Source organism: Anolis carolinensis, unplaced genomic scaffold (genome assembly GCF_035594765.1).
Source record: "Anolis carolinensis isolate JA03-04 unplaced genomic scaffold, rAnoCar3.1.pri scaffold_10, whole genome shotgun sequence".
NCBI lineage: Eukaryota > Metazoa > Chordata > Lepidosauria > Squamata > Dactyloidae > Anolis > Anolis carolinensis.
Genome location: NW_026943821.1, coordinates 134,791 through 147,318, shown reverse-complemented (window position 1 = coordinate 147,318; position 12,528 = coordinate 134,791). Strand labels below are relative to the sequence as shown.

Sequence of the window (12,528 nt, the reverse complement as noted above, 5' to 3'; positions counted from 1 at the left end):
CTTCCGCGGCGGACAGGAGAACGTGGGGACCCCTGGCGGCGGCGGCGCGAAGGCCACTTCCGCCCTTCTGCGGGCAAAGAGCCTCCTCCCCTAAGACCGGAAGTGACGATGCAAGTCAGCGCGGCCGCCATGTCGCTTATGGCTCTACCTTCGACTCCTCCTCTCCCCCCCCCCGCGGGTGTCTAGTGGCGCGGGCCCTGATTGGCCGGGCCATGCGCTGCGCGGGCCCTGATTGGCCGGCGGGGTCTCGCGAGGCTCGGAGGCCGTGGGAGTAGTGGGCGCGTGGCCCCGTGCGCTTTCTTTCCCCCGCCGGGCCCGAAGAGGAAGGAGGCAAGCGAGCGAGCGAGCGAGGAAGGAAGGAAGGAAGGAAGGAAGGAGCAGCTCCGTCGCCGCAGAGGTGAGCCAGGCCGGGACCGGGAAAAGGGAGGGAGGGAGGCACGCGGGGGGGGGGGGGGCGCCGCGTGCCAAGGCCCCTTCCTTCCCCGAAGGCCCCCCTCACCGCGCTCCCTTCCGCAGATGCCGGGCGTCACCGTGAAGGACGTCAACCAGCAGGAGTTCGTGCGCGCCCTCGCCGCCTTCCTCAAGAAGTAAGCCCGGCCTTTCTCCAAGGGGTCGCGGGCGGGCCGAGGGGGGGGGGTCACGCGGCAGCCAGGAAGGCCAAGGCGGGCCCACAAGCGGCCCGCGTCGTGGGGAGGCCTCGCCCCACGCACCCCTCCTGTGGACAGGCCTCCTCGCCTGGGGTCACGGAGGAGAGCCTTTACGTGGAAGAAGCTCAGGTTGCGCCAGGAGGGCGGTGGGGCAGCTAGAAAGCCCAAGGCGATCCTCGGCTGCGTCCATCGGAGTCTGGTCTCCAGGTTGAGGAAATAATACAGCCATGGCTTGGCAATAGGCTGAGCCTGAACCAAGAGTGCGATACAGCAGCGGAAAAGGCCAATGCAATCCTAGACTGCATCCAGAGCAGTCTAGTGTCCAAATCGAGGGAGGCCAGACCTCACTTGAAGTAACACTGGATCCAGTTCTGGGAAAAGCAATTCAGTGGCTTGGTGCACAGACAGATGCAGGACAGGCAACACCTGGGTTGACATCCCATTATTTGTATTGACAGTCTCAGTGGACCACAAGTGGAGGGTGAGCCAAGAGTGTGATGAGTCTGCTAGAAAGGCCAATGCAATCCTAGGCTGGAGCAATAATAGAGGGAAATCATAGTCCCACTCAACTGTGGAACTCTCTGCCTCAGTCTGGTGGAAACTCCTTCTTCGGAGGTTTTTAACTGGCTGGATGGCCATCTGTTGGGGGGGGGGGGTTGACTGTGTTTTTCCAGCAGGGCAGAAGGGGTTGGACTGGATGGATGGCCTTATGATTCTGTGAAGCAGGAGCCAAATGGCAGGGCTGCCCTTCCGTTTGCTTCTTGTTGCAGGTCAGGCAAGCTGAAGGTGCCGGAATGGGTGGACACGGTCAAGCTGGCCAAGCACAAGGAACTGGCCCCGTATGATGAGAACTGGTTCTACACCAGAGCAGGTGAGGAGCGCTCTGGGAACAGAGATAGTGGTGATGATGATGATGTAGCTTTCACAGCCAGAATCACTGGAATGTTATGTGGTTTCTGGGCTGTATGGCCGTGTTCTAGCAGCATTGCAGGTGAAATGTCAGGAGAAAATGCTGCTAGAACATGGCCATATAGCCCAGAAACCACACAACAATGCTATTTGTCACCCACCTCTTAATGACTCGAGGCAGGGTACAACACAGTCAAAACATGCCAACATAAAATTATTATTATGTTTATTATATCCCGCTTTTTCTCTCCACAAGGAAACCCGTGGCTTACATTAAAAGAATTTCAGTACAATTTAAAATCTTCACATATATAAATATTAAAACAGAATTAAATGTCATTGGTACATTAAAAATTAATCAAAATCCATTAAACATATTCAACACTAAAAACCGCAGCAGACCCTGACTTAAATCTTTAAAATCTTATTTTAAAAAATACATACGGTGAGGTACACAGAATTCACAATTATGAAATATGCCCTCCAAAAGACATACAGGGTACAAAGATCAAAATACAGCGGCAATAGAATGCAAATCCAAAACTCTGCCAGAAGAGATGGATCTCCAGGTGTGCCTTACTTTCAGAGAGTTAAGAATGAATGAATTTTATTATATGGTCACAGTCCAGGATTATAAAACTTAAAAACATGAAAAACAGTTTTTTTTAAAAAAGCATTAAGACCAGAAATTCACAACATTAAAAGCAAAAGTCCACAGTATGGAGTCGATCTACATGGCTTCATATATGACACAAAACTGCTACACAAAACTTAACCATCTATATCAACAACAACAAAAATATATGAGATAACACAGAACACACTATTTTGAAATACATCCACCAAAGAGGGTATGAAGATCAAATACAGCGGCAATTGCATGCAAATCCAAAATGCAAAGTTGGCTGGGCAGACCCTTCTGCCAGAAGAGATGGGCCTTTGGTTGTGTCTTACATTTGGATGGCTGCAAACGGTAGCTCCAAATCCTGAGGCGGTTGGGGCTGAGAGTTTGTGTGGTTGGGCCAGCTTGCTTTGGCTGAGCCTTGGTGCAGCACTGGACCGGTCCCCTCTCCTTCCACCCGCAGCCTCCACGGCGCGCCACTTGTACCTGCGTGGAGGGGCCGGCGTGGGCTCCATGACCAAGATCTACGGGGGCCGGCAGCGCAACGGCGTGATGCCCAGCCACTTCAGCCGGGGCTCCAAGAGCGTGGCCAGGAGAGTCCTGCAGGCCTTGGAAGGGCTCAAGATGGTGGAGAAGGACCAGGACGGGTAAGCGAACGAGTCCCTCGCGGAAGGAAGGGGAAGGAAGAGGGAGGGCAGCCCGCCAGGCCCAGCAGAACCCATTTGGAATAAAATAGAATACATTTGTTGCCATTGTACAACAAAATTAAATGCCACCCCCAATGCACATTATATATGTAGAATTACAAAAATAAAGCACCCATCCTTCCGCATTTGAATCACTCCTCCATAGTCCCTACTAATGCCAATGTATTGGTGAATGGATGGATACATGATCAGATAGATGGGTTGGTGGATAAATAGGTAGATGATGGAGGTAGACATGGGTGAATCAATAGAGAAAGAGAGACATGTATTGGTGGATGGATGGATAGAGAAAGGTACAGGTGAACACAGAAATGGTGGATGGATTTGAGGGGTGGATCAGTAAGTATAGAGAAAGACAAAGAAATACCGTATTTTTCGCTTTATAGGACGCACTTTTTTTCCCCAAAAAATAGAGGGGAAAAGTCAGTGCGTCTTATAAACGCAATGTGCCCATTCTCCCTTCCTGGATGCGTCGGCAGACGCATTCCTGGATGCGGCAGACGCATCCAGGCAGAGAGAATGGGGCGCGCGCACGCACACATCGCCCCACATCGCTTCCTGAGGAGAGGGAAGCCTCTCTGTGTCTGTCCTTTTCCTTCAGCCTCAACTTAACCCTTGAAGAAGAAGGAGGAGAGGGAAACAACCCCAGCCTGAGCCTCCCTCTCCCTTCGCCTCAACTTTCCCTCTTCCTTGCTTCCTTTCTTTTCGGCTGCCAGACAATCTCCTCCGCGCTGCCCTCTCTCCTTCCCTTCTTTCTCTTTCTCCGGCTCCTCCCAAAGCGAGGAAGAACTCCCCCGAACTTAAGGACCTTCATTCATTTCGCCCGGACACAGAAAAAGGGAAGCCAAGGCATGGGGCGCGCGCACGCACACATCGCAGAGAGAATGGGGCGCGCAGAGAGAATGGCGCGCGCGCACGGCACACATCGCCCCATTCTCCCTTCCTGGATGCGTCTGCCGACACATCCAGGAAGGGAGAATGTGCCCATTCTCCCTGCCTGGACGCAGATCTGGATCTGCGTCCAGGCAGGGAGAATGGGGCGATGTGTGCCGTGCGCGCGTGCGCACGGCACACATCGCCCCATTTTGCCCTTAGTTCCTGGATGCGTCTTATCATCCGGTGCGTCCAATAAAGCGAAAAATACGGTAGATAGGTAGGTAAAGATTAGAATAGAATTACTTAGTTTTTGTACGTTGTAAGATAAAATTAAATGCCATCCCCAATGCACATTATATGTAAGTTTTTGCTGTTTTTATTATGTGTATTAATTTTATCATGTTGGAAACCGTCCTGATTTCCCTGAAGAGGTAGGGCAGTATATAAATAAAGTTTCTTATTATTTTATTATGTAGGATTACAGAAACACCCCCCCCAATCCTTCCACCTTCTAATCAGTACTGCACAGCTCCTAATGCCACATCAGTGTTAAATCATAGAGTTCAGTGTAGTCACAGCTCTAGGATAAAGATCAAAACACATTAGACTCATGCAGACCAATAACTTTAATTGAGTGTTGGTCAGCCAGAAAAAGAGGTTTTTCCTTGTACTTAGCTGCCAAATCTCTCCCAGCAGGCTATTCTGCGGTCCAGGAATGGGGCCGATCTGTCATTTATTTATTTCAGTATTTCTGCTTTGCCCTTCTCACCCAGTACGGGGACTCAGGGCGGCTTACAAAATAAAACACATATATAAACAATTACAATATTGCTCATATTCCCTTTAATAATAGCTCTGGCCATTGTACCTTCTAAGGGACCCAGGACTCCCTTTGGCCCGTGTCCGGCCTTTCCCGTCTTTTCCCGAAGACCCAGGAGCCCCCAAGATGCTAACCCGCTCCCTGGTTTCTTCTTCCAGGGGCCGCAAACTGACGCCTCAAGGGCAGAGGGATCTGGACAGGATCGCTGGGCAGGTCAGTGCAGCTTCCTCCACGTTTTGGAAAGAGGCCTGGAGGGGAGCGCCCTTTATGGCCTTTGGGCGAAAGGTCTAGGGCAGGCGTGGGCAACCTTCGGCCCTCCCACCAGGTGTTTTGGACTTCAACAGCAGATAGGATGTTAGGAATGGAGGGAGTTGAAGTCCAAATCACCGGGAGGGAGGGCCAAAGTCTGCCCATGCCTGCTCTTGGCTCTTGGCTCCCCCCAGAGCTGCTGAGTCTACCATGGCATAGATTGGAGAGTTCTGGTGGCCCGCACCACCAGAACTTTTGCTTTTTGCTCATTTCCATTCATGTCTCTGAGACAGGCCTTCCTCTTTTCTCTTTTTAGGTGGCAGCTGCAAACAAGAAACATTAAATTGATGATTAGTATGATAAAAACAATAAAACCCTTTATTTGCTGACGCAGCATTGCCTTCCTTTCCTTGGAGGCGAGGACTCCTCCTCCTCTGCTCCTTAAGACACTCGCTCATCTGCGGCAGTTGGGCCTTAAAATACCCCTTTTGCTCTGGAAAGCCTTGTAAAGGTGCCCCCAAACACCAGAAATGGCGGCAGGGCGGCCTTGGGCTCTTCAGCGGGAGGTGGGGTGGGAGGGGCAGCCCCCCCAAGAGTCCCGGGTGGGGCAGGAGGACCAGTGCTGTCCTTCGTTGCTGGCTTTTCCCTGCTTTTGCTCCATGCGGCCCACTTGGGGTCTGAACATGAGCCAGCAGTGTGGTGCAACAGCTGAAAAGGCCACTGGGGATGTTGGGCTGCTTCAAAAGGAGTGCGGTGTCGGGATGGAGGGAAGTCTTGGTGCTGAGGTCTGGAGACTGAGGAGCGTCTTAAAGAGCTGGGTCTGTTTAGCCTGCAGAAGAGAAGGCTGAGGGGAGGCTTTTATGTATTTATTTATTTACAATATTTATATTCCGCCCGTCTTTCTCACCCCAACTCAGGGCAGATCACAATGCACACATAGATGGCAAACATCCAATGCAATTATCAGACATACAACATATACAGACAGACAAACAGAGGCTATTTAACATTTTTCCAGAGTCTGGCTTCATGAGGTTCTGCTCGATTCCGGCCACGGGGAGCTGCCGCTTCATCATTGTTTATAAATATGTGAAAGGATGTCCTAAGGAGGAGGGAGCAGGATTGTTTTCTGCTGCCCTGGACACTAGGATGCAGTGAGCCATGGGTTCAAATGACAGGAAAGGAGATTCTCCCTGGACATTAGGAAGAACTTTCTGTAAGACGAGCTGTTCGACAGTGGAACTCTCTGCCTCAGTGTGGTGGGGGCTCCTCCCTTGGAGGATTTTAAACAGGCTGGTTGGCCATAATAATAATAATAATAATAATAATAATAATAATAATAATAATAAAAACTTTATTTATACCCCGCCACCATCTCCCCAATGGGGACTCGGGGCGGCTAACATGGGGCCATGCCCAGAGCAATACAACATAATAAGATATAAAAACAACATATCATAGCACCATTCAAAATACAATAAATAATAATAAACAGAACATCAAGAAATCAAAAAAAACAATAAAGCAAGGGCAGGCCGCGTGAACACAGAGATAAAACCCGGAGTGAGAGGGACAGAGGAGTACTCCACTATGGGCAGGGACATTTGGAAGGGGTAATCTAGAGGATAGATGTTCGGAGGGGAGTAATACGGAGATCTATAACAGAAATTACTCACCAAAAACACAGCGGAAGAGCCATGTTTTCAATTCTTTCCTAAAAGCTAACAGAGTGGGAGCTTGCCTAATTTCAGTAGGTAGTGAGTTCCACAGTCGGGGGGGGGGGGGGCACAGCAGAAAAGGCCCTCTCCCTTGTACTTACAAGGCGGGCCTGGGATATAGGCAATGGTGATAACAGGGCCTCCCCGGATGATCGCAAAGAACGGGCAGGTTTATGGAAGGAGATACGGTCACGGAGGTAGGTGGGTCCCAAACCGTTTAGGGCTTTATAGATGATGGTCTGCACCTTGAATTGGGACCGGAAGATGAACGGCAGCCAGTGGAGCTCCTTAAACAAGGGAGTGGATCTCTCCCTGTAATTTGCCCCTGTTATTAATCTGGCAGCCGAGCGTTGGACCAATTGTAATTTCCGGGCCGTCTTCAAGGGAAGCCCCACGTAGACCACATTACAGTAGTCCAGTCTAGAGGTAACTAAGGCATGGACTACCGTGGTCAAGTCAGACTTCACGAGGTATGGTCGCAGTTGGCGCACAAGTTTGAGTTGTGCAAAGGCCCTCCCGGCCACTGCCGACACCTGTGCTTCAAGCGTCAGCGCTGAATCCAGGAGGACCCCCAAACTGCAATGGACCTGTGATTTCAGGGGGAGTGCGACCCCGTCCAGCACAGGTTGCCACCCAATACCCCGATCTGCCGCACGACTGACCAGGAGGGCCTCTGTCTTGTCGGGATTGATTCTCAGCTTGTTCCTCCTCATCCAGTCCGCCACAGCGGCCAGGCACTGGTTCAGCATCCGAGGGGCTTCCTTGGAATCAGATGGAAATGAGTAGTGGATTTGCGTGTCATCTGCGTAGAGATGGCAACGCCCTCCAAAACTCCGGATGACCTCTCCCATCGGCCATCTGTCGGGTGCTTTGATTGTGCTTTTCCTGCATGGCAGATTGGGGTTAGACTAGATGGCCCATGTGGGCTCTTCCAACTCGATTATTCCACAAGGGAGTTTGTGACCCTAAAGTCTTATTTTACTGCAATTTCATGGCTGTTTCAACTCTATTTGCAATGCAAACCTGGAGTTATAATAATAACTTTGTTTTTATGCCCCACCCCATCTCCCCGGAGGGACTTGGGGAGGCTTACATGGGGCCACGCCCAGGCGAAACAGACAATATAAAACTTAGCAATATAAAAACAATTGATAAAAATAAATAAAATAGCATATACAAGAACATGATCTTGGAGGCATCTACGGACAATACTGGCTCTTCGGCTTAGAAATGGAGATGAGCACCAACCCCCAGAGTCGGTCACGACTGGACTTATCGTCTGGGGAAAGCCTTTACCTTTTTGAAAACTCAATGCCACCGGTATTAAGGGATACACTCGAGACCCTTTAACCGCCGCCCTTCTATTGGCCGCCCCGCGGGGAGGGGGCGGGACAAGGAGAGAGGCGCGCTCTGATTCGCCTCTTGCCGAGGGAGGTCGGGCTGCTGGCCGGTTGGTCCTTTTTGAATTCACTCCCGTGTCGCGCGCAGATTGGCTGCTGCAGGCTCTGCCGCGCCCGGATTGGAGGCAAGGGGGAAGGAGGGCGGAAGTAGGTCTGCGGGCTTGTCCGGCAGCCGGGCATCGCGCGTGGGCGGGGCTGTGCTGCCGCCGCCGCTCCTGCCGGGAAGAGAGGTGAGGCTCTCGCGCCGCCTTGCCGCCCGGAAGGCAAGCGCATATCACTCAGGAACCCTCCGCTCTAGGAATCTCTTCAGCCCTCAGGGCAACTCTGTGGCCGGCCTCCACCGAAAGCTCGCCCTTGGATTCCGCTAGAGGGCCTCCCGAGGCCGAAGAAGGGTCCGCTCTAGGAGTCCCCTCGCCCCCTGGGGGAAGGCGCCATAGAGTTGCGTGGAGGACCGCCACCGTCTCCCGCGGATGCGCAGGGCCCCGGCGCCCGCCCCCTCGCCTTCTCCGCACCCTGGAGTGGCTCTCGTGGCCGGCGCGCTGGGGGCCTCCCTCCCTCCCGCGGAAAGAAAGAAAGAAAGAAAACATTCAATATCAAAACAAACACAGAGAAAACAACGTAATAAAAACAAGGCAGAGTTACTATTAACCGGCGACGCGCATTGAAAGACGCCCTGCATCACGAGTCCTGGCGTCAGGCGCCGGAATCGGAGGCCTAGCGCCGAGCAGGCCCGGCTGCTTCCCGGGCAGAAAGCGCATCGAAAGCACAACCAAACAGGGAGCTTTTCAGTGGCCATAAACACGTCCACGCCTGCCTCCCAGTTGCCTCCCAGTCCTCCCACTGGATCTGGTCTCCTTGTCCTTCAGCCTCTTGGAAGACGGGGAGCGCCAGGCACCAACTTGTCCCAACACAGTGTCCGAGGCCTTACATTTGGGATCACGTTCAGCCCCCTCCCTTCGCCAGAGTAATGAGAGCTTTCAGGCCTCTTACTTAGGCGATCCCTCGTGGTTTGAGGGATGATGGTCCTCCATTTCTTGGAAGATGCCTGTGTGTGATTTTTTTTTAATGTGTGGAGGTCGGTGCACAGCCGGTCAACACACAGTCTTCACAGATTGAGGTCCCAGCCGTGGTGTGGTTAACACAACGAGAGTGGCTTCTCCGTCTGTTGCAGCCTTCTTCCGCCTTCACAGCCGTTTCAACATGGACCATGTTATCCTCCGCCTGCTCCGCCGTTGAGGTCTTTGGGTCTTCGGATTGTGCTTGGTCTGGATCCTCCCCTGCGGCCACTCCTGGGAGTGTGTGACTCCCGTGGTTGTGCCCTCAGGTTCATTGGAACATGCAAGCCCCCTCACCACGTCAAGGTGACAATCCATCAAGGGGGTTTCAGGCCTCTGCACAGAGCTGGAGGAATGAACTGAGGTATTGGAAAGGAATTCTTGTTCCTGCCGTTCCTGCTTGTGTTTACAGGGTTGACTTTCCAGTATTTTTTCCCCCCATGTCAGGAGCAACTTGAGTCGCTTCTGGAGTGAGAGAATTGGCTGTCTGTAAGGCCGTTGCCCAGGGAACGCCCGGATGTTTTGATGTTTTTACCATCCTTGTGGGAGGCTTCTCTCATGTCCCCGCAGGAGCTGGAACTGACAGAGGGAGCTCATCCGCACTCGCCCCGGGTGGGATTCGAACCTGGCAGCTTTCAGGTCAGCAATTCAACCTTCAAGTCACTTTCCAGTTGAAATGTGCCAAAGCCAGCAGACAATGCATTTCAGTCTATTGTGACCCCAGAGCTGCTGGAAAGCTGGTGGGAGCAGAGCCGTCCCCTGAGCCGCTGGGCAGCGGGTGTAGAATTGTCGAGTGGGAAGAGACCACATGGCCATCCAGTCCAGTAATAATAATGAACTTGATTTGTAACCCACCCTGTCTCCCTGAGAGGACTCCTGCCGTGCAGGAAAAGCACAATCAAAGCACCCCCGACAGATGGCAGATGTCAAGGACAGAACGCCACAAGATTCAAAGTAACAGAGTTTATTAGATTACAGAACTCAAAAATGCCCGTAAAACACAAGGGCCAGGCAGTTTTTGCCTTTAGGAGCAAAAAGGGGCAAAAGTAAATGTTCAAAAGATAAACCGGATTAAACCAGAGTTTAATCCGGGTAAAAACAAACTGCTTGCTTCAGCCTGGGTATAAACGAAACGAAAGCCAAGGAACAAAAGATACAAAGAATGCAACTAATTGGCAGCAGATTCCTCTCTGCTGCCAACACTGTGCTTAGAGTAACTTGCGTCGCTCCCCCACACACACAGCAGACAGGATCTCCAACACGAGTAAATCAGCCAAGGATTGTAGCAGTTGAGTAGACCAGTTCCGTTCCGTAGATCAAAGCCAGAAGCAGACGTTTGTAGTTTTTCCAAGTCCAAGAAGGGGGGAAGACAAGCCGTGGTCAGTTCAGTCCGAGTTCTCAAAGCAGGAGATGGCGTCCGTCAAGAAGACGACGGAAGGTCAAGCTAATAAGAGTAAGCACAGGTTTGCACAAACAAATGCCCACACAATCCCTCCCGCCGTCTGACCCTGGATTCCAATCAACTTACGTCACAGCACAGGAAAGCACACAAGTCTTCAGGGAAGCGTCCCACACACACACGGATCCCAAGCGTTTGCCCAGATTACCTTGCCCAACGCAATTTGCAATTGCTCTCAAGCCCCATTTTATGCCAGTTACAAATCTTCATCACTGTCAGCTGTCCTCCTTAACCCGGGCGTTTCCTCATCACTTTCCTCGTCAGAGCTGGAACACCTCTGACTACGCCCAACAGCATCTCCAGCTGTGGATCCCGTCCCATCCCTCCAGCTAAACCATGGGTCTAATCCTGAAGGTCCCCATTCATCTTCTGTCCCATCATGGCCAGTGGCACCCACTTCCTCCCTTACCCGAGTCCAATCCATCTCATCCTCCTCTGAGCTAACCAGCCCCTCCTCCATTCTCTCCGTAAACCCTTCGAAAGACTCCTCGTCAGATGGTGCTGCAAATATGTCTCGCAGTCTTTTTCTCTCTCGCTCCTCGAGAGTATCTGACTCTCGAGGAGTCTTACGCCCACGTCTGTCAGTAACAGAGCCATGAGGCTCAATCATAACACTATCCCCTCTCACAAAGGCCTCCTCCCCCGATGGCGGAGAAGTGGCAGTGATACCCTCCGCTATAGCACCACGACGACTAGAGGTATCAAGTTTCAACAGCGAACGATGAAAGACTGGATGGACCTTTAAACTAGACGGTAAACGCAAACGAAACGCAACAGAAGAAATCTTTTTAACGATAGGAAAGGGACCCAAATACCGAGGCGCAAACTTTCCCCCAGCCTGTTTAATATGTTTGGAAGATAACCACACCAAATCCCCTTCTTCCAACTCCTCCCCTGCCTGCCTGTGGCGGTCAGCCTGAGTCTTCTGCGTTGCCTTAGCTTCCAACAGTAAGCGACGGGCAACATCATGCAATGCAGCCATTTCCGAAGAGCGGTACACAGGGTCCGAAGAGACCACATTGGTCGACGGCGCCACACCTCCCCGTGGGTGAAAACCATAAGTTAGCTCAAATGGCGTATGCTGACTAGACGTGTGCACCGCATTGTTGTAAGCAAATTCCGCCACCGGTAACCACTTTACCCAAGCCGTGGGTTGATCTAAACAAAAACAACGCAGATACTGCTCTAAGAGCCCATTAACCCGTTCCGACTGTCCATCCGTTTGCGGATGGAAAGCTGAAGACACGTTTAACTTAGTCCCCAAACACTCATGGAAGTGTTTCCAAAAGCGTGACACAAATTGCGGAGCCCTATCTGAAATAATCACCTCGGGTGCTCCCTGCAAACGATAGATGTGCTTTGTAAATAGTAAGGCCAACGTAGGGGCCGCCGGAATGGTTGAACAAGGAATAAAATGAGCCAGTTTACTAAATAAATCCACCACCACCCAAATACAAGTATAACCCCCAGACTTAGGCAAATCTGAAATAAAATCCATGGAAATGATTTGCCATGGCCTCTCCGGAACAGGTAAAGACGATAACAACCCTCTAGGGCGCCCAACAGGCGTCTTACTCTGCTGACAAACGGCGCAGCTGTCACAAAAGCGCAGAATGTCTTGCCGCATCTTTGGCCACCAGTAGCTCCTGGTGATAAGCTGTACGGTCTTGAACCTGCCAAAGTGCCCAGCCATGGGTTCGTCATGGTGGGCTCTAATCACCTCCAACCTGAGGGTCCCTACTGGTACGTAAACCTGCCCCCTACGCACCAATACCCCGTCTTGATCCTGGAGATGCGGCAGTATGGTACGGTTACCTGCAGAGAGCAGCATCAGTTGCTCCTGAGTCCATACATCATCCTTCTGAGCCTCAAGGATCTGGTCATGTAACCCAAGCTCATTATCTACAACACACAGAGAGGCAGTAGGCAAGATGGTCTGACATACTACCTGCTCATTGGTCTTAAATTCCGGCTTGCGGGATAAAGCATCGGCCCGCAAGTTTGCCTTCCCCTCCACGAACTGCACCTTGAAGTTAAACCTGGAGAAAAACAAAGCCCAGCGGATT

The 12,528-nt window shown here is 51.8% G+C and overlaps 1 protein-coding gene across 1 annotated transcript; it reads left to right on the top strand.

The window, feature by feature from the left end:
- Nucleotides 1–236: 236 nt before the first annotated feature.
- On the top strand, nt 237–5,219 carry rps19 (ribosomal protein S19). Its single transcript, XM_062962711.1, has 6 exons — nt 237–397; nt 517–587; nt 1,418–1,518; nt 2,642–2,825; nt 4,740–4,794; nt 5,147–5,219. Exons 2-6 carry the CDS (start codon nt 517–519, stop codon nt 5,171–5,173), a joined length of 438 nt encoding a protein of 145 aa, XP_062818781.1. The 5' UTR covers nt 237–397; the 3' UTR covers nt 5,174–5,219.
- Nucleotides 5,220–12,528: the final 7,309 nt, after the last annotated feature.

Excerpts from the sequence above, each read along its gene's own strand:
- rps19 (XM_062962711.1), top strand. The coding sequence starts at position 517 with ATGCCGGGCGTCACCGTGAAGGACGTCAACCAGCAGGAGTTCGTGCGC. Across the intron at positions 588-1,417 it reads CTCGCCGCCTTCCTCAAGAA|GTCAGGCAAGCTGAAGGTGC; the intron begins GTAAGCCCGGCC and ends TTCTTGTTGCAG. Across the intron at positions 1,519-2,641 it reads CTGGTTCTACACCAGAGCAG|CCTCCACGGCGCGCCACTTG; the intron begins GTGAGGAGCGCT and ends TTCCACCCGCAG.